Consider the following 24319-nt stretch of genomic DNA (forward strand, 5'->3'; position numbering starts at 1 on the left):
TAGGTACGTTTCATGCTTAAGAATCAAGAATGTTGGTCCCTAGTTCCTATGTGGAAATATTTAATACTCTTTCTAACATATTTAGGGTGTTTTCATATGCAGTCCAGCACAAACATTTCCAATGTGCTATGACTCAGTACATTTTTTTTGACACGGCAGAAACACAATGAAAAGCCTGTTTCTCATAGCATTTTGGCAGAAAACAACTCTGTGGGCTGGTGTTGGCAACACCACAGTCTAAGAATAGGGCATTTTTGAGGCAGAAAGCTGTTGAATTTGGACATAAGCTAGGTTTGCCTAGGCGAAAAGAAGTCACTGTCTTCAGGGAAAGGAATAATTTGGAAATGCTTATCCTACAAGTTAGAGTTTGTTAGTGTCTACCAAAATAATTATTTCCTGTGAGGGCTACTCAGAATGAAGTAATCCCAAAGAATATATTCCATTGTACGAGCAAGGTCGCTGGGCAGCCCCTGCAACACTTCCGTAAAGGGGCTCTCATTGTATGAAGCGCTCTATTCCAGTTTCAATTGTTCATAAACATGAGTAATGCTTCCTTCCAAGTTTGTGTAAATGGGAAGAACTGTAAATGGATGGTGCTTCCCCATACGTGTGATATGCTGATAGCACTAATGCCATCTTTATAAAATGTAGCATTTGGGTGAAAAAAAAAAAAGAAATACAGCAATGAGGAAGTGAAAGAGTTAAAGCTTTTAAAACTGTATCTGGTTATGGGAGCCTTAAAAGCTAATATTCTGAGCTGAGCCTGGGCTGTCCTGATTCTGCTGAACCCAGTGGAGGTGGGAGTGTTTTCTCTTGCCGAGGCTTTACCCATAAATATAGGCTATGTAGATTGTTCTCTGCAAATAAATGCAGCGCAGACAATTCCCTTGAAACCCTGGCTACAGCATTCCCTTACTACGCATAACATTTGCCAAGTGACTCAAGTGTCTACACAGCCAGCTTGATTTCCTTCTTATTTCACCCCAGGACTCTAGTTTCCTGATTATCCATACTGCTCACGTGCTGCTTTTGGCAGACATGATTTTGGTCGTTTGTTTCTCTCCGAAAGGAGATGCTGGCACACTTGGCAGGCCAGCCTACTCCGTGCCAATCATACTGGATGTATACCCCCAGGCTTGGCCTGCTCTCTGCGACAGCCTTTCAGCACAATCCCAGAAAGCCCAGAAATGAGGAGCAGGCAGTGCAGCTACCAGAAATATTTTGTCACTTGGCAGAACAGAAATGATCTTCCCTCAAACCTTAATCTTAAAAACTTTTACCTGGGAACACTTTGCATATATGTACTCATCTGGATGCCTTGTTTCAGGTGTTCCTACCTGAACATGCGACCTCTAATGAAGCAGCAGCCATACGTCATATTACAGGCAGGTGATAGATGCAGTTAATCATGCAGCTTTGAGCTATTCCCTTCCTACCCGTTAAATCCACTGCCTTTGATACTTGTCCTAACAGTCCAAGCCAGGAATAGGTACAGCCAGAAGAAACAGTTACAACTTTGAAACTTGGATGAGATATTTAACTTAAAAAGAGCCAGGAATGTACACGTGTGAACTCCTGCCCCTCTCCATCTTTTCCCCAACAAACACTAACGAACAGCTTCCAGCTATTGGCATTAAAAAATAATCAGACTGTCAAAGAAATGTTTCTTTCCCCAAATAGGGAAGGCTTCCCTCAAGCTCTCTCAAAATTACATGTGTTTGATTGTAGATCTTAGTCCTAGATTAGTGACACATTTATCGACTACTCTCTTTAGGGCTGGAAACAAACACTTCACATCTTTACAAAAAAGAAATCTCCCTTCCTGCATGACATGTGATAGTAAGCTCTGGCTGCTATGTATCAGACATCCCTTGTAACATTTTAAGGTACAGAAAACCAACTTAAAATTCCTTTTGAAGGAGTATATTGATTCATACTCACGGTATGAAGGCATCTGGATTCACAAAAGAAAAAAAAAAAAGGAAAAGACTCACAACACAGTGAAAATTCATGAGTGCACAAGGGAAATGATACAGAATGGATGCCATCAGAAAGCCAATTCAGCTTTGGTAGCTAAAGAGCATGGGGCTCCTCACTGAGATGTTTAGCTCCGGCACTAACCTGAGGTATGTCTTCAGGCAAGTCTCTTCACCTTACTGTGATTCCCCATCTGTGAAGTGAAAATAACAACAGGTGACTATGAAGTACTTCCGATGTCAAATGCTGCATAGCTCCTTAGAGTTACTTACTCCCTAAACTTAGCGTGGGACACAGCCAGGCATGAATAACATAGATCATACATTGTCTCTATAGTTAGGAATAACATTGTTTATTAAATGATGTCAACCCACTTCTGCATCTCTACAGCAGCCACGTAAGAGCACGTTCTCCCTGTAATACAGATTTTAAAGTATCAACCTTCCATCTTTACTCATATGATATTCATAACCAACCATTTGCTTGCAGCAGCAGTGGAAGAATAAACATGTTTTAAGACTCATAGTTGTACAAATGAAGGCATTTGCTGTAGCAGTTGACAACATACAAGCACACAGAATAAGCCTACCTAGACTGCTCGCGGAATATCTGTGTTATTATTCTTCATGGTGGGGAAGAGAGGCAGCTGTTAAATATAGCCTTTGTACAGAACTGTAGGACAGCCCAGTGATGGGAAAGTTTATCATCTACATTATTTAAATGGGAATTTTAGTGACCTACCGATGTCCCATTAGACTGGAGTCCTCAGGAATAAATGAATGGTAGTATGCTGTTGCAATTACTTTTCTAGCATGCATGTACATTTTTATTTGCCCAAGAACAGGAGTACTTGCTGAGAGCAATTGTGGTACTGGCAGCCTGCTTAGGATTTCTTGAGACTGCTTTAAATATACCCAAATAATACTCTGAGAAACCGTACTAGAGCTCGCCAGCTTTCTCTAAAGCTCAGGTCATAGTTCTTGTCAGTGCTTGGTTTTCAAAGAGTAGACATGAAAAGCTACAATCAAATATCTGGACTGTTATATATACATCCTGCGATGGCTAACCCCCAAGCCCATAGTTCAGATTCCTGTGTACCTTCAAAACCCATTTACAAATCTCTCATTCACTTCTTTTGGATTGCGATGTCAACCATTTTGTGATGGGATGAAAACCTGTTTCCCAAACTCGGACAAATTACATTTTTAGCTTGTTCAGTGCCCTCAGAGTTCTAGCTCCACTTCAGTTATGATGTTAGTCTGGATTTCCATTGCTGTGACAGCAAGCAGAGCCTGTCTGCCAGAGCACTGACAGACTCAACAGATTGAAGTCTGAATGAAAAATGGGGTAAGGATAGGAGTGAATGGTGCCTGAATGAATGTTGCAGAACACCCTCCGGTAATGCTCACGGTATAGAAGGACAGATGCTTAGAGTCCTTAGGAGAATAATGAAAAATTATGTATGAGGGCATACTGGGGGGCTTTTTCAGTTTCTTTTCCCAGATAAGCTTTGCTGTCGTTTGTTCTAAGTGCACGACTGCTTGCTGAAAGCTGTAATATCTTCTTCAGCTAACCTCATGAAAACTTTAGAAATATGAAAAGATCATACATATGAAGTGACAAAGTAAAGTATCTAAGTGATCGGAAATGAACTGTTTAAATTAGAGCAAGAGCTGCAATTTGGAGAAGGAAAGAAGCCATACCCTTGGGAACACAATGATGCTTTGTGCCCTTTTAAAATCCTAGAAAACCAAGAAATGCAGATGAGTCAGGAGCTATTTGAAAAAAACAAACAAACAAACAAAAAGCCCTTCCTTACTCCAGGGATCAAAAGGAAACCATTAGGCAAAACTGAAAGCGAGACTGAAGGACTGGATGCTCTGCAGAGGGCAATACCGATACTGCTGTTCATCAGCACAATGAGAAATGATACACCATGGCTTGGTCTCTAGGGCTACCTACAGTGGGCAATTTCTCAGTGGTCCTGCTTCCCTCTCCTCTATTCCACCAGTCCAGTCTCTGTTTGCAATTGGTGCCTTGGTCTGTCCTCACTGTGGGAGAGGCATGTGAGGAGGGGTAAGGGATAGAACAGGTCCATGGCCACACTGAAGGGAGCCCACGCTGATCCCTCTTGGTTTTTGTTAGCAGTATTCCTAGGGCAGAGTCTCTTCATACATAGCTGCAGAGACACTAAAATGTTTCCACAGTCAGGATTCCTCTGGTTATCCTTTGCCAGTATATGCCAGTGAAATGAATGGCTCTAGCTTGTTATTGCCCAATGCAATATATATTCTGCTAACCCTGTAATGAGCGGACAGCATACTCTGTGCATTTTCAGTCTGTATCCTAAATCCAGAAAGGATCTGACAGCTATGGTACAGAAGCATGCAGCAGGCATAATAAACATTGTGCAGTTACCTGAGCCAGAAGACATGACAACAACATTTTTCATCTCCAAGAGGGCAACTCAGCAAAAAGATAATGAATTTTCTAATTGTGTTGGGGGATTCTCACTTCAGTTTAAGCTGGGACGTTTCCACTGATACCTGCAGGTACACTCATAGAATTCAAATAAGGTATCAGGATATTTATCAAGAAACCACAAAGGTGGGCTAAGAGAGAATCTGACTTCTCTCTCTGTCAAAGCACAAGGGAATTCCAAAACTTTCAATATTGCAAGAAATTTACATCGATTACAAACCTTAAGAATCTTGTTAAAATTTCTAGACTGTAAATGGGTATACCAGGTAAGGCTGCTCTTAGATTACATCGATAATTTTTGATAAAACACAGCTTAAAAACCTCAGAGGCTAAGGGAAAAGGAAGAACAGCTCATCCTTTTTATAACAGCCCAGTTTTCTTGAAAGTCTTCCTGCTAAACACCTCCCATTTTCTCTCAAATAAATCACAGATAGTTACAGGCATTGATAGTTGAATATTTCTACTTTGGTGGACAGAAGTAAATAGTTATTAACCAGAACTCTCCAGTTATAAAAGTCATTAACGTACTCTCACGATCCGTCTGTTTCAAAGGGAGAGGTGACATCAAGTTTGCAGGGCAAAGAGTGAGCATTTATCAGGTGAGGCCAAGAGAAAAACTTTAAATAGTAAGACATTACTAAAAGCATTGATTGAGAAGTGTGCTTTGCTGCATGCTGCCTCTATTTAGATGTCAATTGGACTACAGTCATACTCATTTATAACTCAGGATTTTTTTCCAGAAGGGAAGGTATAGCAGATCAGCTCCTTCCTGCACTGTTCAGACTGCATTTAGGTGATAAGCTGATGCAGCACAGTGAAAATGGACAAACCTAGATCACTGCTCTTAAAATATATTGGCATTCCTGGTGGCTGGGAAGGCAGGTAGGAGCAAGGCAGCAGGCCAAGGGAGAAAGGTTTCTGCTCCTGGGAGAGAGGAGAGATGGGCTTCCTGAGCACACAGCTTCCTCAGGGGCCAGGTTTGGCCACCGGGAACTGGAACCTGCTGTTCGCTTCTACCGTGGCGATGGGAATGGCGTACGCCTGTATGTGCTCTCGGTAAAGAAAGAGAACTGCACCTCTGGGGGATCCACTTCTCTGCCCGATAGGGGCAACCCTGCAAAGCCCCAGGCAGAAGCGCACATCCTGCAGCACAGCAACTGCATTGCGGAGGGTGGGCTGCACTGCTGGCAGGCGCTACTAGGTGTTGCAGAGGCACAGGGGAGACTTCCTAAGGCTAAAGCCACCAAACAAGTGAACTTCCTGTTCGAACACTTCCATTGCAGTGGTTTCACTTGGCTGTGTATCATGTGCCGCGGAGGGAGGAGGAGAGAAGCTGTGTGAGCAAGCAAGGGTGCAGCCTGGCCCCACGGGGACGGGACGGCTGGTGGCGCGGGGCCCTGGGAGACCTGGAGTGCCTGCAGGGGGTGGGGACAAGGCCGCGGGCCCACCATCAGCACCATGCTCCTGGGGATCCTCGTGGTGCTCTGCTTCATCCCCGCTGCCGATGTAACAGGTAACAAAAGAAGGGTTCCGATCCTTTCCACCAGTTTTCAACATTTGCACCATTGGAGCAGGGAGAAGGTCTAGCACAGCTCTGAATTAATTTTGCAGAAATTGATCTGTTTGGATGTACAGGGAGAGACAGAGCATGCTGCTAGGACTGCATATGGATCAGCTTGCTCTAAGAGAGCCTGATCTTTCTTCTTCTACAAGTATCCCTCCAGGACCCAAGAGCTTTCTTTTTAATCCGCCATCTCTTGAGATGCATTTGGAAACTGCATGTGTATTTACAGGGGGGTTATTTCACCTTCCCCCAGCCCGTACGGATTTTGCTCACACAAGTGCTCCGTGGCTTTTTAGCCTCTGCTGGGGGGATCTGGGCTGAGCTGGTGCCAGTGCCCCTCTTGGGGCAGCCTCTCGGCCACCTGCAAGCCTGCTGCGTGCAGCTCCGTGGCCCAGCTCGGTGCGCTGGGCTGCAGAGCTGAGCCCACCTGCATCCCCCCCCAGTTAACACATAAAAGGAACAACAGCAGAGCTGCTTACAGAGCTCAAAGATGGGAGCGTGGGAATTGCCGAGTTTCTGAATTTTGCACTGTTTAGTAGTTTATTGGTATTAACGAGATATCTAGCTTCTTTCTGAAAATACCCGCAACAACAAAAATGCCTATTTGTGATTTAGGAGTCTGGAGTCTTGAGGAATCTTTCTGAATCTTCAGTTGTTGTGGCTGAGGGTATTTTGTCTGGGTGTTGTCTCTCACTTATGCAATATATTCAGAGATAACATGTCTTTTCAAAGGATACATCAAAATGCAAAGCAAGGCAAGGGATGATGGTTTCTGTAAGGATAATCTTGAGACAGACAATTTTTCAAGTCACTGGTCTGTGAACTGTTATTATTTGCTCTTCTCCATATATCACTGTTTTGTATTTTACAGGGAATTTACAGGTAAGAACAAAAATCTGACTTCCAGTACAAAAACTTCCACATATAGAACATCTTTAAGAGTTGCTTTTCCTAATACAAGAGATACAATTGATCACATTTTTCGTAACTTGTGTTATTTTTCTGCAACGCTTTTCCTCAGTGAAGGCATTGTGATTTGCATGAAGCAATGATATTTCTATAAGAGATGATGGACTTTTCCTTCCTTGTCCTTTTACCATGTTTATTGTTCTGTGCTTGCAATATCATAATTATTTCCACAGAAGGCCACTGGGTTGTCAGAGAAGACAATAATTCCAGGAGGGAATAAGTAGCAGCAATGGGTTAACAGTTTTAAAAACATTTAAAAACATTTCCATGAGATATGAACAACTTTTGCGCAACTCTTTTAAACTACAACAAAATAAAGCGTGTGGTTATCAGACACTGGGGTTATGCCGTGATTCTCTAGACATCTGTACACTTACTTTACATTAAGAGCTTGAATTTCTCCAACAGCTTCACCGAGACTGTACAACTGCTTAAAGAGAAGCACACAAGTTGGCTTGCTTCTCAGGGCTCTCACCTTTTTTCCATGTCTCTTTTCTACCTCTTCTTTTCATTTTGATCCTGAGACAAATGATCCTTACTACATGGAAAACACTAAGGCAGGTCAAAATCCTGCAGAACTTCCTCGAGCCACAAAATGTATTATAGGCCTCAGATATTTTGTTCTAGTGAAGGCAACCAAATTTGTCCCATTCTGCTGTTGTTAGACTGCGAGGGAGTGCAACAAGTTGAGTTTGAACTGTGGAACTCTAAAGCTGGGAAGAGACTTGAACGATCAGATTGCTCATTCCCCTTTTTCAGTAATACCGATGTTTACACAGCTCGTCCCTCCCCATCCCCATCACCCCCTCTCTGTTGACTAAATAATTATGCTGCTACAGTCTGTCAGAGAGGCAGGCAGAGCATGTTGGCTACCTGTGTATTTTGTGAAATAATGTAAGGGGGTTCCCACTGCAGTGGACCACAAATGACCTCATCTTTTCAGTATTTGCCTAACATTCTGGCTGGTGTTAAAATCAACCTCTGGGTGTTAAAGTTAACCTCGAACCCACCGAGGTTACCAGAACGCAGAAGAAGTACAAGGTGGTTAGCTGTGATTAGGATGACATCAACAAATGCTGCTTAAAAAAAAAATCACAAATGGACAAGAAAAAACCCTGTGCTCCAACTGGTCTTGGTTACAGCAGGAATTACCTGTGCTTTGTGTAGCACTGTGCTTCCTGCAGTATTTGTACCAAAGGAGGAAAGGTTAGCAAAAACCAAATTTATCACAGTTAGAAGAGGTGGATCCCTCCAGCTGCACGCTACACACACTGCTGGGTCAACCTAGAACCTAGAAAGACTCTTGTACCTGGGAAAGCAGAGTAAAGATAATTGAACAATGAAAGAGCAGCAGCAAAAATGGGATAGCTTGGTGTGTAACATAGCTGTGTATCTCTCCATTTGTGGATTAAACAAGTTCCATTCAGAATCCAGTGGGATGTTTCTTTACTGTGCTTATAGAAATTCCAACTTATCCCAGACTCCTTGCCAGGCAAACAGCTGCCTGGAATCAATTGGCATGGAAAAGAAAGAAAGGAGAGTAGAAAATATTTTTAGCAGAATATTTTTTTCCAATAGTTGATAATGATTCATGGAAACTTTTGGAAAAAAAAAAAATCAAAATAGTTAGTTTCCATACTCTGTCGTCTTTATTTCACTTTCTTGGCAAAAAAAAAAAAAAAAGAAAGAAAGAAAGAAAAAAACTTCAGTGAAGTTTTGCCTGCACCGGGCTCCATGATTAGGAAGTCTGTGTATTACAGATATTATGGATGGCCAGCATTTTTTCATGATGCAAAAAACCCCTCACATGTGATTATAAGATATGTCAAGCACGACAAATAACATACAAAAAAGCTCAACAGAGAGCTTGTACACTGTTGCTTACACAACCTATGATCCCGAGAAAGCCTGCAGCATGCGCACACTGATTTAAATGACTTTACTTTTCTAGACCTTACAGATTTTTGAAACTGTAGACAAAGATTTTTCGTAACTGCCCTTTTCTGGCTAAGACCAAGACACAGATATTTATTACTATGCAGCATGACTGAACACAGCTATGGAAATAGCAATCGTGAACCTATTTAGGGGAAAACATATGCTATTGGAAACACATATGAGATGTTTCGGAGTTTCACCATTTTAACAAACCCAAAGAGACATGAGAAGAGCTTCCTTTGTGAAGGCAAAAGCAACTTCAGCTCAAGTTTGCTCAAACTGGTACAGATCCTACAAAGAATATACTCAAATCCTATTCAGATCAGAAATGAAAAAAGGGATGTTTTGCCTTACTTTCTTTTCACTGCAAAATTAAAACACATTTTGGCATGACTGATGCTCTTTGATTTGAAATAAACGAAAGCCTGGAGGAGCAGGATGACAGTGGGGCCTGTCTAACTTGCCTGTGGGGTAAGCCTGCCTTGCCCCAGCCCTGCTGGCATTGCAACCCAACCAATTCATGTGGTGCTCATTAGTTCCCATGAATGAAAAACAAAAGACCTCCCTCAACCAGTTCAGATTTGACATAGCAGAACCACTTTCTGAAAGCAGATTCAGTTTAAGCTTAGCTTAAACAAATCACTTAGGTGCAGTCTTCATTTAACGCTCCACAAGTAAGCTTTTTGCAACTGGTCAGCCACCTCAACATCGGCAGCATGGGGCTGGGTTATCAACACCCAGCCTGCATGGCAAGACTGGGACAGAAATCCAAGAAATAAGTTGAAGGAAATTATTTCCTTCACTGGCTGCATCAAAAAATGACAATTAGCAGGTTGACAATTAGCAAAATATCATGGCAGGGACAGAAATAGTCCAGAGCTGTAACGAAATAGTGGAGCTCGAGGCATGAAGGTATGTCCTACTGTACATCAGGAATCCAGACTAGCTCACAGCAGCAAAAGGCGGGGATAAGTCACTGGGCTCTGCAGAAGAGTGTAAACAGCATTTGAAGGTGGTCACTCAGTGATGAGATTTTCAGTGTTCTTTGTCTTTCCTCCAGACATAGTGAAAATCTGCTCAGGCTAAGCAATAAACATCCACCTGTTTTTCTGTAAGTACTTGCACTGAAAAACAGGTGTTGGTAAGCACTTGCAGTGAAAAACAGGCAAGCATTTTTTCAGAGGTGTAGTGCTTCTTCTGCAAGCGTCTCTTCCAGAATGCCTGTTTTGGTTGTAAGCTCTGAAACAGAAAACTCTCTTCTGAAGGTGTATTCAGTTCCTGTGACAGTCAGGGTTGTAGTGGTGGGCACTACTGGGGTGAAAATCAGAATAACTGTCTCAAGTGAGATGCGTAGAATTCTGCTATGCTAAACAGAGAACAACTCCGCTGGGGACCTGCACATTCCCACCTGGGCCAAAGATGAGTTTTCCGGCCAAGAAAAATATGATCAAACACCATGTCTAAAGAGGTGGAATGCAAACCTCACTCCTTGCTTAGAATGCCTTATAAGCCTATGTGAGAACTTTTGTCGGAAAATGCTGATGCGGTGAAACTGAAATGTTTTGCTGAAATGTCTTCATTTCGATGAAAATTCAACACATGCAACACCTCCGACAGAAACCTGCCTTGTCTGCTGTTATTCGGCCTCCCTGTTCCGGGATTCCAAGATGTGTGGCTCCTTGTGCTGGAAAGCATGGAAATGCTCACTCTTTGTCAAAATAAAAAGTTTCATGGTGTTTGGGTTCCCTGCAAACATGAGATTTGTGAGCTGTGACAAGCTCTGCTCCAACCTCCAAGCTAGCTGTGCTGAACGGAGAGACACAAGGAGGATGGACTGCGAAATCTTTCTTTGCTAAAGACAAGGCACTAGAGCATTCCTTGTCTCACGTCTTTCTGCTCTCATGAGAAGAAGGGGCTGTAAACAAGGCTTTCAGTGAGAAAATGAACAACTTCAGCAGTTTCATGGGCTGGGCTGGTAACTGGAGAACCTGCTGGCCGTGGGTTGTTTTTACTGCCCACATCCTACCACTAGTCCTGGCAAAATCATGCATCTCTTCGTGTTTACTTCACTCCCTGTTCCAGTCTTGTTTCTTTCATGTCTTACAATTATTGGTATGCCAGGGTATACCTAGCAGAGGGTTTCTGGCTCAGCTTCTTAATTTCCTCATAAATCAGCAGCGGCTGATGAAAGAAATCTAGCACGAACTTTCTCTCAAGCCTCTGGGAAGCTGGAGAGCAACAGCCTTACAGACCCTTTTACCAGCTTACAGATAACTAGAGCTGCTAGGAAATTTTCAGATTCAGAGTGGTGGGAGAAAAGGAGCTGGCAGGCAAATAGCAATTTATTAGGAAAATGTCTAGCAACGACAAAATTCATAAGAATGGGAGCCAGAGCCTAGGATAATCAGATGCAGAAAGGTTTTCACTCTGGATTTGGAATACCCATACTCAAGTCCATCTTCTGTTTTGATTCAAAGCAGGGACTACATCTGAATCTCTCACATCCCTGTGATAGCCGTGACCACGATGTATGTTCACTGTCTTCACTCACAGCTCTCATAATGAAAGTTGAGCAAAGTGAAATAGTTTCAACATGAAAAAAGTGGCTCCACAGCACCTGTGGATACACTGTGTGGTATTTGGAGCAGATGTTCTTTGGATCTATGTAAATGATGTGTCAATTGTATGAACAGATTTGTTTTCTCTGCCTTTTGTCTTATGTCTGACTCTGAAAGCAGAGCACTAGACTGGATGACTTCAGTGGTCTCTTCCAGGCTAACGTTTGTGCAGCTCCCAAGAAGCTCAGTCTCTCACCAGGCTTGAGGGAGGCAGGTGTAGGTCTCTAACCAAGCCAGAGCACGGAACTGAACTCAGGTCCCCTACACCCCAAAAAAGTGTCCTACTAAAGAGGTGGGGGTGGTCCCTCTTCCTGTGCCTGTGCAAGCACACTACATGTAGCCATTTAGTCCTAAATACCGAACACATTGAAACACTTATATTCCGGGCATTCTGGATCTGGCCCCCTTCCCACCCCATTTCCCTAACCAGCCTTTTCAAGTATCCTCACGTGGATTAAGCAGAATGAAGGCAAGCTTTGCAGCAGACTTTGGAGAGATACAATTGCCATTCTCTCAACCACAGCAATTCTCAGTGATCCATCAAAGGCTACTAAGACCTCCTATGAGTTGAACTTTCATGTGATTATATACACACACAAAAGGGCTTTCCTTGCTTCTGGCAAGTTCCTGGCTTTAAGAACCAAAACCTTCTTCCTCTTACAGGTCATCATTTGAAAAGTAAGGCCTCATTTGTACAGGATGAATTTTCTTGGAAGAAGCTGTCTCTCTGCACAGTCTATGCAGTGTTTCATTGTTCGGCAAATCGTAGCACCGAGTTCTACATGTCAGAAAACATTTCCTGTTTATCTATCAGTCCGGTCAATCCAAATTGAATTATACCTTCATATGACATGCTTTTTTGCAGGCCATTCAAGTGCTAAGTGCCAACACAGTGTCAGATTAGTCAGATCCCGAGTCCTCTGAGAGATTAAGAATCTGCTACAGCTGCTAGCTAGTGAAATGACTTATTTAAAATTAAAATGATAGCAGTTCATGCTTTTAGTGCTCTTTGTCCAAGGCCCAAACCCTTGAAATGGTTGAACAAATTCCACCTGCAAAGTCTTCAAGACTGTCCTTGGATTACAAAGCAAATGTATCAATAATACTCTCTTACCTGACTACTTAACTAAGCATTAAATTCATAGTATTTTCACTCCGTAGTATTCCCTGGGAATCTGCTTGCTAAGGAAAGGGTAAACTAAGGTGGCCTTAAACGCATACACACAAACAAATAAAGAACCAAAGCAGCCTTTTGGGCCTTGATGTTCAATCTTCATCACATAAGCCACTTTGTGTCCTAGTGTCCTGACTCTAAAGAAAAACATCCTCGACCTCGCAGGCTCCCCTAGTGACTTTGTAGTTAGTTATAAAGAGGGGGATTGCTGCAACGAGCTCCTGTGAGAAACTGCTTCTGCAGCTTGGTGGTTATGTGCTCCCTAGTAGGGAGCATCAGCAGAGGAGAGGAGACACGGAGAAGAGCTGCACAGGAGGATGTGTGGTTCTGAAGCCTCATGTTGTATCTTGCAAACAAGTGTTTTTCTCTCTTTCTGCCCTCCCTTCCAGAAAACAAGATTTTAGTGGCTCAGCATCCTCTGCTCATCGTAGCCAACAAAACAGCAAACCTAGTCTGCAACTACTCATACAATGGAACAGGGAAGGAATTTCGAGCCTCGCTGCACAAAGGAACAGACAGTGCAGTTGAAGTCTGCTTTATTTCATGGAACAAGACCAAATCTAGCAGTAATTCCAATAAAGAATTCAACTGCCAGGGGACTTTTTATGAAGACAAAGTAATCTTCAATCTTTGGAACATGAATGCCAACCAAACTGACATCTACTTCTGCAAAATTGAGGCCATGTATCCACCTCCATATGTCTACAATGAGAAGAGCAATGGGACTGTCATTCACGTGAAAGGTAAGCTGAGAAATCTCTTTAGGCCAGTATCCTCCCTACACATACTCCTTATATGATGGCTTGAGGCAGTTTTTTTCTTTATAAAGAAAAAAAAATAGTTGTGTTGCCTCCTAAAATGACGTTCCCACTCCTGATACCCCGAGAAAGACATCTTAAACTGGTGTATGGTACAATTAATATAAATGGCTTTTTGGAACAAGGAGCAAATAAGCAGAGATCAAGGTTTTTGCTTATAAGTGCTTAAAGTTCTTTTTGTTCTTTTCCTTAAAGAGACACCCATCCAAACACAAGAGCCTCAGTCTGCAATTTCTTACTGGGTTATGGTGGCAGTGACGGGACTTCTTGCTTTCTACAGTATCCTAATAACTGCAATCTTTATTAGCTACTGGGTAAGAAACTATTTTCCTTTGCTCTATATGGTCTTTGTCCCTAGCTCATCTCTCAGGCTATACTTGCCTTGTTTACCACAAGCTCACTGATATCCCTCACTTCAGGATCACAGTGCTTCTTTACCCCAGCTACACGTGCACACCTGTGCTATGCCCCAAAACAGCTGGAACATCAGATGCTCACCAGGTGGGCAGTCAGCCTCTGTAGTAGAATCCTAAAGCAAACAGTAGTGCCATAATGTTTGCGATGCCCAGCACACGAGCCAAACTGGGACACAGTCTCCAGCTCCAGCCAGCCGTCCCTGTCAGGGAAATCTACCTCTACAAGCACTCCTGGCAAACTCCCTTGAGGCTACTCTGACAGAAGGTGCTCACCTACAGTAAAACAATCTTTAGGGAGCCCTCAGCTGGCCCAAGACCATCTGCCCTGATGTCTCGTGCCTATCCAGCAATTCCTTTTCATACCCACTCTTTTCGGCAGCTTGACTGCAAGAGAACAGGGGCACGAGGGTCTCAATAGTGTATTTACCCTAAGAAAGCAGAGACAGTCTTGTGGCTCATTATTTTTGCTTTCTAATCTCTCTGGAGATTTGCCTGGCCCATGTCACATTCAGTTCTGCCTGGTTCAACAAGCAGCCCTGTCAGAGTAAAGACAGCGTGAGGTGTGAGGCAGAGGCAGCAGAATGCCATCTTCCAGGACAAGTCCTGGGATCCCGATTTCCCAGAGGTGATTTTACACTTCTTACTCCACGTGGGAAAGACTTGAACAATGAGCGTGAAGAGTTCTGTTCCTTGCTCTCTGCCTCTCCCCTCTATCTTTGCCATTAAATAGCTTCTTTCAACACATTATAATGTAGCCTGTATAAAAAAAAGGCCCCGGGGTCCCTGACAGGCTAAATGCTGCACGTGCACAGAAAACCACTCTCACTGCTAGCTGAAGCTTGAGCTCTGTTAGCCATTTCACAAAATTACACTTGCTCAATATATACATATTTCTAATGCAAAACAGATGAATCAGACATTGTCAAAGCAAACTGCAAAGGCAGGTTACGTGGTCCCTCTTTGTGCCTTACTGTAGAGACTGACCGAGAGGAGAGCCGAGAGGATTACAGCAAACAGCTGCTGGTGTTACCGTGCTGTGCAACAGTGGCTGATGAGATATTATAGCCTCAAATCCATCGTTCACAATCTGAACCATTTTCTCTCTGCTATTTTCTTTCGGTACCCAATGGCTACGCACTGTGCTACTAAGATGTCTGCTCCCAGCAAGAGTGACAAGGCTGCACTGTGATGCATGCTCTTTGCTGCATCAGTTTTTACCTGCTGTTATCGCTGCTGGTGGTATTCTCCTGATAACACACGCCGTGAGCGTGGATGTACTTGGAGTGCTGTTGAATGTAAATAAAGCTGCCTACATGACATTGTAGATGTTAAAATGAGGTCCTAAAAATGATACCTGACAGCCATAGCAAGTCTGTTTCACTCGAGTTCCTGAAAGCAGCGAAAGATTTGTCTAATTCCCCACAGTTCTGCCTGCCTTAGAGAAAAACTGCTTTCCTCTCCAGAACCAGCCATACTTCTTCCTGGAACAATCCAGCACTCACTCATGCTTGCAAAATGTATTTCTCTAATGAGAAATTACCTCTTCAATTTTAATAGAAGAATTATTACTTTTTTATATTATGGAGATAAACAAAGACAGATAAAACTTTTTTGTATCTAATGATTAAATGCACGATCTCCACTGCATAGCTTAAGTAGCATGTAATTTCCATTCAACACCTTGCATATATCTAACATTAACATCAGAAAGCTTGAAGTGTCTCATAGCAATTAACTGCCTCACGCTGCAGGTAGAGCATAATTCAGCCATTAGATTTTCTAAGGCAGACCTCCTCCAATTCCACAGCATCATATGTACACTGCAGTATGTGTGTGTGTGTGTATGTAGAAAGGAAATTTCAATAAAAAGGAGATCGTAAAAAAAGGTATAATCAGCATTAAGGAAAAAGAACGGAAGCACTTTCCCTAATCCCTGTAAGAAAGCCTTAAGCTATGCAAGAACACTAACCTTATGCACAGCCTGCAGGAGCCACGGGTGCAAATTCTGCTGTAGCCACAAACTTCCTCTATCATCATAGGCAAATTATTTCACCTGTCTTCTGCTACTCTTAGTTCTGAAAGAGATGCCTTCCCTGTCTCACAGGGGCACTATAAGGCAGAAATTCAACATTGGAAATGAGATTTTTAAGGCCCAGATAAAACATTAACATGAGCTCTGGCTCTTTTGCCTCTTGAAACAGTGCTTAGAACCACATATACAGTACGTGTTCCTGCTGTAAATGGTAGGCAAGTCATGATATATATAGCCTAGGCTGATTTTTCCTGCTCTTATTCTGTTTCAGTTAAGCCAATTTATTTTCCTTCCTAATAAATGAGGACAGCCTTCACTGCTCAGGCTGCATTGCTTCTGCTGAGTCATTTCATAGCTGAGAATTGGTGGCGAGAGAAATCAGTTTGCCTCCTTGGTTTGCAGCATTCCTTCACCTGGAGAACTGACACTCCGCACCTCTCAGCAGATAAGCTGTAGACTTGTATTCAGGTTTGGCAAATTCCATGGATTATATTATGAGAACATGTGTTCTAATTCTTCTGTAAACGTATTTAAATCTGAGGCTTTCTTATGAATATGCCTGCTTCCTTGAACCAGGACCCAGAGCCAGGACCGCCAGCAGTTAATATATCCGACAGTTGGGTGAGACAGTCACCCAAGGAAAAAATCAAATGCTTTGCTCATGTTTCTCACATTTTATTAATGCTCAAAAGCTCTCTGCTCAAAGGATCCCTCTTCCCTTTCTTTTTTTCCCCTTTTTGAATGTTCACCCCGGGTGGGACAGGCTAATTGCAGAAATGGTTTCACACTTTTCTTGCCCCTTCTCCCACAGCAAAAGTCCAAGAAGAACAGGTACCACCAGAGTGACTACATGAACATGACTCCCCGGCATCCACCCTACCAAAAGAACAAGGGTTACCCACCTTATGCACCAACACGAGACTACACTGCGTATCGCTCCTGGCAGCCGTGATAGCCACCAGCCGACCCACCACTATCCTCTTGTGCTTCTAGGAAGTCACTTGCTCTTGGACAGGGAAGGACAGCCTGTCATTTTCTCATCATGTTTGTTATTACTGACCATGGATACCTACACCAAAGCAAGTATTGGCTAAACTTCAGTGTTATGCAAAAAGAAAAGGGGAAAAAAAAAGGGGGGGGGGGGGGGTTAAAAAAGGATTGTTTTCCATGATGGCTGAAAATGAGATGCAGCTTGTGTTGAGGGTTGTCAGTGCGTAAGAGAGAAGAATGGCATCAGATCTCAGAGCTGGTCTCCTCTTAACACTGGTGGTTTTGTTCAGCTGTTGGGGGAACCAGAACCAGAACATCTGACCTTTCCCAATAACTGCTCCCTTAGATTTAGCCTGTAATTTCTTTCCCTGAATGTCTAATCCTCAGAAACCATTGTTGCTGTTAAATATGGAAAATGGGGAAAAAACAAACAAACTGTCTTCCCTCTGAGAGCAGGGCACAGTTTGAAAGTCAGGATATGCTTGAAAGAGATGGAAAAGTCAGCCAGAAGGCATCCAGGCAATTAGGCTACAGTGGAAATGGGCCGTCAGGACAAACCAGAACTGAAAGAAAATGACTCAACATTCAACATGTGAGTCTTTAGGTTGGACACTTTGTAAATGTTCATAAAGGCCATTTGAAGTCATAACCAAGCAACTCCACAGAGCATGAAACCAATGCATCTGAAGAAAAAATCAGGCGGGAGAGGAAGGAAGATCTGCTGTCATCATGAAAAGTCCCGTTTGTTATGTTTGCCTACAGCAAGGGAACACAAAGCAACATGGGAAGCATTAGAAGATATGGAGGTCAGATTTGGAGGAGATCTTTACCCTCATTTTTGAATTTTTGTTTCTATCCAAAAGGCACTCTGCTGCGTCCTCCTGAAGATACATCACTTTTTCTGGTACCAAGGCTGTACCAGAGCTCTTTTGAAAATCGGCATCCACTTATGAGTGACTAAAGATCACTTGAATTTTTTCCTAGTAAGCAACCAACGTTTTGGGTGCGAGAGGGTCCTCAGGTCCTACCATTGTGAACAGAGACTGCTCCAGGCACTTTGAACTTTGTGCTGACTGAAGGTTACCTTTTTATCTAAAGATGTTCTTTAGGGATGCTCCGTGCTGGAGTAGAATGAAGTCTTCAACAAAAACCTGCTTCATACCTTTAATTAAGCATGTTTACATTAACAAGGCATCCTAAACTGTAATTGGGGTTGTCTTAGCATAAAGTCCCTTTTCATACTGAGGAGACTAGATTTATTTTATAGACTACTGAGTAAACAAATAAAATAAAAATAAATCCATACTCCCACTGAAATAAAATTGGGATTGTTCAAAATTTATTTTCTTCCAAATCAGGATGAGAAGATTCTTTTTGTTTTTGAGGGGACATGACAAAAACAGAGACACAGAAGTGTGGAAGTGTGGCAACAACCTGCTTTGACATCTTAACCCAAGTACAACTCTTGGTACTTCCAAATTGGAAGTTTTATTTGAATTTGTTGACCAGGCCCCAAACCATTCATTCTGAGCCCTACGATTTACACTTTTCCACATACATTTTTGACTCTCTTCCTAAAATGCCCGTTACTGTGCCTTTGTACTACAGCCATGGCAGTGAGGAGCATGTGGAGGGGCTTAGGGGAAGGGGCCAGGCAGGTCCCTGCGTGGTTCCAGCTGGGCCCTGCTTGCTTGCACTGACCATCGGGATGCTCCCACCTTGCTCCTCCCTCCTCACTTGGCCCCGTCAGCATGCTGGCCCTGTGCTGGGGCATCCAGCCACTCCTTGCAGAGCATCAGTCTGGTCGGCTCTGTCTCACCCGGCTCCACACCATCCACCGGTGTTGTCATTGTGTAATGCAATATTAACAAGTGCTCTGATCACAATGCGGTGTGAAAAATCACATCTTCTAGTGCAAATGTGAGGTGAGATGGCAAATAGCTACTGAAAACATAAAACAGGGTCAACTTCTTCACTTAAACTGCTTATGTACAATTTTACATGTAGATGCATCTGTTTCACATCTATATTCCTTATAGTTTTATTATACTTTTTGCAATCTCCTCTTACAATTATTAAATAGATACAGTAAATTAAATCTTGAATAAATGCATTGGGCCTGAGGCTAGTCAGAGGAAAGTATTACTTTCTAAAGCAAATGTTAGTATAATTTGTTTTCCTTCCCCTAACACTTTTGTAATTTCCATATTTTAAATGTACCGATAGCTCCCAGGACATGATACTGGAAAGTCAGACCTGGAACATCTGGAATAACTATTAAATCTGTTGGCTGACCAAAAAGAAAGGGAGATACAGGGAAACATCCTAAACAAATAATGAAAAAAAAAAGAAGAAAAGAGGAGAACCAGGACAGGAAGAGCCTAAGCCCTGTGTTAGAATGGACATTGCCATTAAAGCACTGTAGTGACACGAATTACAGACTGTTGAAGATGAGATACTAGTATAAATACCTTTTATCCACCACTGTAAGGGACTAAAAGAAAGTGTTTGCAGAGAAGCAAGCCAGTTAAGCCTCAGGTCTGGCTCTGCATATGTGGATTAGCATATATGACAAACAGACCAGTCCTAATTTATTCCATCTGGTTTCAGGCAATGCGTAACATGCCAGGACAGTCCTGGCCCTCCCTGCCCCTGCCTTTGGGGTCTATATGCTCTTTATAGATGATGTAAAGAGAATCCTCCCTCTGCTGCTGCTCTGAACTTGGAAACTGGCCCTCATGGAGGGTGGTGAGAGATCAATAGAGTTTTCTGCCTTGCAGACAGGGTTAATTCAAATGCAAATATCATCCCGCTGAACAGTGATTTAATTTTTCATCCTCCTATCTTCCATGTTTGGATCTCTGTGTCAAATGAGCATCTGAACTGCAGTCATCATATCTGAACAGCAATCAGCATATGTTGCAAGGGGTCAAGCAAGGGTTGTGCAGCTCCAGCCCCTGCATGCGATCCCTGTTCTGCACGTCTCCAGCACAGCACAAACCGACGGTCTGGCTGTTCTGCACTTCCAGGAACAAGGCTCCTGGGAGACGGGTGCTGAGGAGGTAGCCTGTGTTGTGCTTACAAGTATCTTGGAACTTCACTGTAGGGGTTGTCAGGTTTATTGAAGCCAAAAGTCTTGGGCATCCCTTCAGGTTTGAATTCCCCAAATTCCAAATCCCCAAATCTCCTGTAGCAGATTTTTCAAAATGCCTCTTCTTTCTTCTATGGCTATAAACATGAACCCTGCATGTCTGTCAAACAATATCACATCTTCCCCCTTTGCATATTATCACTTCTACTTTCATTTCCATGCCAGACTCAGCAGTTCAGGAACCCATCCAATTTGTTAATCCCCAACACCATTGTGCAACCTTCCACATGCAGCCATGACTAGCTCTTTGCTTCACAGTCTGTGTTGTATGCCACATTCCTCTTCACTGTTGGGTAGGGAGTTGCCATAGGAGATTGGAGCCACGTGGGGATTTGATATGCACTCGTCTTCTCTTTGAAGGATTTGGGGTCTTTCATCCTTTTGATTTTCCCATCATCAGTTTCTCAGTTGTGCCAAACAGCCATGTGGGAATCCCACACACCACGTGCTCCCCACAGTGCATTTAACTTCTGTGCGTTTCGTTTCCTGTGCATAGCAGGCTTTTGACTCTTGCCAAGCTCATTATGCCTGTATACATGCCCTGACAGCAGAAGCAACTTTGGCTACTGATGGTATGTTTGATACCGATAACGTGGTACAAACTGCTTGAGTTTTAGGAGCACAAAAGCAAATGCTAAAGATCAAATCTTTCCGCTTTCAGCAAGGCTTTTGCTGTGTGACTGGAAAATAGTTTATTCAAGATGAATCACAGACCAAGACAATTTTGTTAGTCACTTGCAGTAACCAGAAAACAGGTTAGGGTAATGAGTACAATACCAGCTTTGTTACTGTCCGATGAAGAATGGGGAAGCACTGAAAACAGTACTAGGCAGTAATTTGTAGCCAGAGTCAGTGTCTGCAAGTGGCTGTGAGAGGGAAGCATTACTAGCTGCTTATCTTGATGCAAATGGATTGTTCTTCACAATTAGGCACTTTTGTTAGAGCATCACATTACAGTATGTTACTATTCCAGCCTCAAGGGCATGCAGATAATCTGATGTGGCCAATTTGGCTGATGAAGTATTATGAGGCTGCCAATTTCATACAAACCCTTTTGCAAAGAGACAAAAAGTTGAATGGTCACAAAGTCATGCTTTGTCTTTTTTCTTTTTCTTTTTTCTTTTCTTTTCTTTTCTTTTCTTTTCTTTTCTTTTCTTTTCTTTTCTTTTCTTTTCTTTTCTTTTCTTTTCTTTTCTTTTCTTTTCTTTTCTTTTCTTTTCTTTTCTTTTCTTTTCTTTTCTTTTCTTTTCCTTCTCTTCTCTTCTCTTCTCTTCTCTTCTCTTCTCTTCTCTTCTCTTCTCTTCTCTTCTCTTCTCTTCTCTTCTCTTCTCTTCTCTTCTCTTCTCTTCTCTTCTCTTCTCTTCTCTTCTCTTCTCTTCTCTTCTCTTCTCTTCTCTTCTCTTCTCTTCTCTTCTTCTTCTCTTCTCTTCCTTCCCTCCTTCCTTCCCTCCTTCCCTCCTTCCTTCCTTCCTTCCTTCCTTCCTTCCTTCCTTCCTTCCTTCCTTCCTTCCTTCCTTCCTTCCTTCCTTCCTTCCTTCCTTCCTTCCTTCTTTTTTCCTGATATCTCCAGGCTTAGGGCAGTGGCTCTTGCTTTTTTCTCCTGTTTGTTATTAAAAGCATAACAAAACTTTTTTTTCAGGGCTCATAAACTCACCAGGAGCAGCTCAGGTATTGGGAGTTGGCTCTGTCTGGTTTATGTGACTGTTGACATGACCAGGAGTTTTCAAACGTCACAGTTTTCCTAGCCATTATATCATTCTGTAGCCACATCATTCCTTTTCCTCACTGGTTTTTTTTTGTTCCTTCAAAGGAACTATTCTGGATCAGGCTGAAGTGTTCTCATGGACTGGAACAACTCCTCTTTTTCAGTCCAGAAGGATCACTCTCTAACCAGCAAAAATGAAGGTGCAAACAAGCAACGTGTAACAGTAAGGTGGTGTGGAAATCAACGTAGTGGTTTCAATCTGGTAGGAGGAACAAATGGCCTTTTTGCAAAATCCTTTTGCTCTCAAATAAAGAAGCTAAAGAAGCTACAACATACTGAAGGACCTTAAAAGAAGAGGTCAGGCTGCCAAATTCAGCAATCCAAGGCAGAACAGCCAGCAGGAAGCTTTCCCACCCAGCCTCGCTTCTGCCCCCTGCTGCAAGCGAAGCGGCTCCATCACCACAAGGGCATTTTGTGCTGCCCGCAGGAGCCTTGCCCTCTGCTCTGAGCACAGACAGACAAGAGACGCGCTCCCCTCTCACACACTAAATGCAGGGCTGCAGCAAGAGGCTCCAGGCACTGTCAGAAGCGATGCTGCAGGTACAGGGTGCGAGTGACACCCAAGCCCCTCGGATGGAGGGCGGCAGCAGGACACGGCCATCACCCTAACTCTGCCCTCAGGCGCCCGCGGCCAGCTGAGCCCACACTGACCGGCACGTGTGGCCACGCAGGGCGAGGGAGGGCAACGTGGCTGCAAATTGCACCCGTCCGCAGCCATGGAGGGAAGGGGGTGAAGGCTTGGACAATGCACCCGGGCCAGCCGGAGGAGGATAATAGCTAACTTAATGCCCGACCGCCTTGTCAGTGCCCCGTTAAATTAGATCACTCTGTTGTGAGTCAGAATGAACTCATTTTCCTGCTATGCTTGCTGCCTGTGACAGCCCTCAGGCTACTTGAATCTTCAAACACCAGTGGTCAAGATGAGAGCTGATTTTTTTTTTTTTTTTGGCTTGTGAAAATGATGAAGTAGGCTGCTTGCATTTCTTCGTGGGCTTCTCAGCCTTTCCCAGCCAAGTCAAAACTGGCTGGAGAATTGAAATCATTGCTCTCTTCGCATAGCTCATCTGCTGCTGATGCACAGGGACAGAGGCTGAAGTCCAGGGCAGAATGTCAACTTTGGGAGCATTATCCCAGCTAGTTCTTTTTCTCATTAGCAGCATGCTGAAGTAATGCCAATGTTTTCTCTTAACAACAAGAATAAAGGATGACACTGCGAAGATACAGCCTTGGACAGCAAGGGAATAACCACTGCCCCTGCTGCAGACACACACAGTTGACACTAATTTCAAGTCCAGCCCTGTGATGGAGAAACCCACCACTAAGGGTGGGAGAAGCAAAAAGGGGTTAATGGAGAAACCACCCTGAAACCACTTCAGTAGAACTCTGGAACAGTCCCGCAGGGAACAGCAATGAACAAACCAGCTGCAGGATGCACTACGCAAAGCAGACTTCTGCCTCTCCCTGGCCACATACTAGAAATAACAGTATTAAAAACACCCTGGTCCTTCTTGCCTCAAGAAGTACTTTTTAGTGCACAGGCTGCTCTGCACCAATGAGGAACTAACCGCACTGGTTGGGTCCTGTGAGCAGGCTTGGGCACACAGTTGAGTCCCAGGAAACTTTCGAGACAAAAGCAGCAAATTATATTCATAGGGCAGCAGCCAAATAAACCACAGCAGGCTGGGAAGGCAGGACAGCTGAATGGCAGACTGCAGGAAAAGTGGAGTTAAGTGACTCCAGGGCTTGTCTCCAGCAGCTAGAGAAATGCATTAGTTTGGACTGAAGCTCCAGTGAATTTCCAATAAAAGCAGCCCTTGGAAGGATGGAGAATCTGTGGTTATTTCCTGAGATTACTAAAATCAAACTAACTATGCATATACGTTTAACTAAAAAAGGATTTTTTAATACATTTATTTCTGCCTTTTCTCCTTTCTTAACTAAAGGACCTGTTACTTACAAATCCCACATTCCACCTGCAGTATAAGGTTTTAAAATCAGAGTATTCCTTTCCTTTCTTGTTACTCTTTTTTTTTCCTTTCTTATGGAGGCATTATGTTGTAGTTCTGCAATCTGATTTCAAACCACTGAGGCAGAGAGGCAAACTGAGAACCAGGATATAAGCACAGGATGTATCTACTGCAGCTCTGCGCTGCACGGCAGTACCAACACACTGTGAAAGGTAGCAAGCACAAGATGAAGTTCAAAGAGTCCACAGGTTACATGAGCGACTTGGTCTGTGAGGAAATGTCAGTTAGAAGCGAGCAGCACAAAACAGCTCTGTTTTCCTATTGCTGTGGCTTTGCTTGGTGATGATGACATACAAAGATTAAGTCTAACTGCACGAGCTCCAGTTGTTTATCTCCTTTATTATCATCGCCAGTAAGTGAAGGAGATGTGTGGGTGTCACCTGCAAAAAAAGAAGTTGC

General features: G+C 43.2%; 2 protein-coding genes across 2 annotated transcripts in view; one reads left to right on the plus strand and one right to left on the minus strand.

Moving 5' to 3' along the window:
• Positions 1 to 24319, minus strand: part of RAPH1 (Ras association (RalGDS/AF-6) and pleckstrin homology domains 1) — a gene marked incomplete at its 5' end in the record, with an annotated part of 344080 nt that overhangs the window by 138482 nt on the left and 181279 nt on the right. The window contains one exon of the mRNA XM_083842783.1: positions 2122 to 2170. The remainder of the gene's footprint in view (positions 1 to 2121; positions 2171 to 24319) is intronic.
• On the plus strand, positions 4589 to 24296 carry CD28 (CD28 molecule). The gene is made up of 4 exons (XM_083842863.1): positions 4589 to 5971; positions 13111 to 13464; positions 13735 to 13853; positions 16799 to 24296. The coding sequence occupies exons 1-4, from the start codon at positions 5917 to 5919 to the stop codon at positions 16937 to 16939; spliced, it is 669 nt and encodes a 222-aa protein (XP_083698989.1). The 5' UTR covers positions 4589 to 5916; the 3' UTR covers positions 16940 to 24296.

Source organism: Anser anser (assembly GCF_964211835.1).
Source record: "Anser anser genome assembly, chromosome: 6".
Classification (NCBI taxonomy): Eukaryota; Metazoa; Chordata; class Aves; order Anseriformes; family Anatidae; genus Anser; species Anser anser.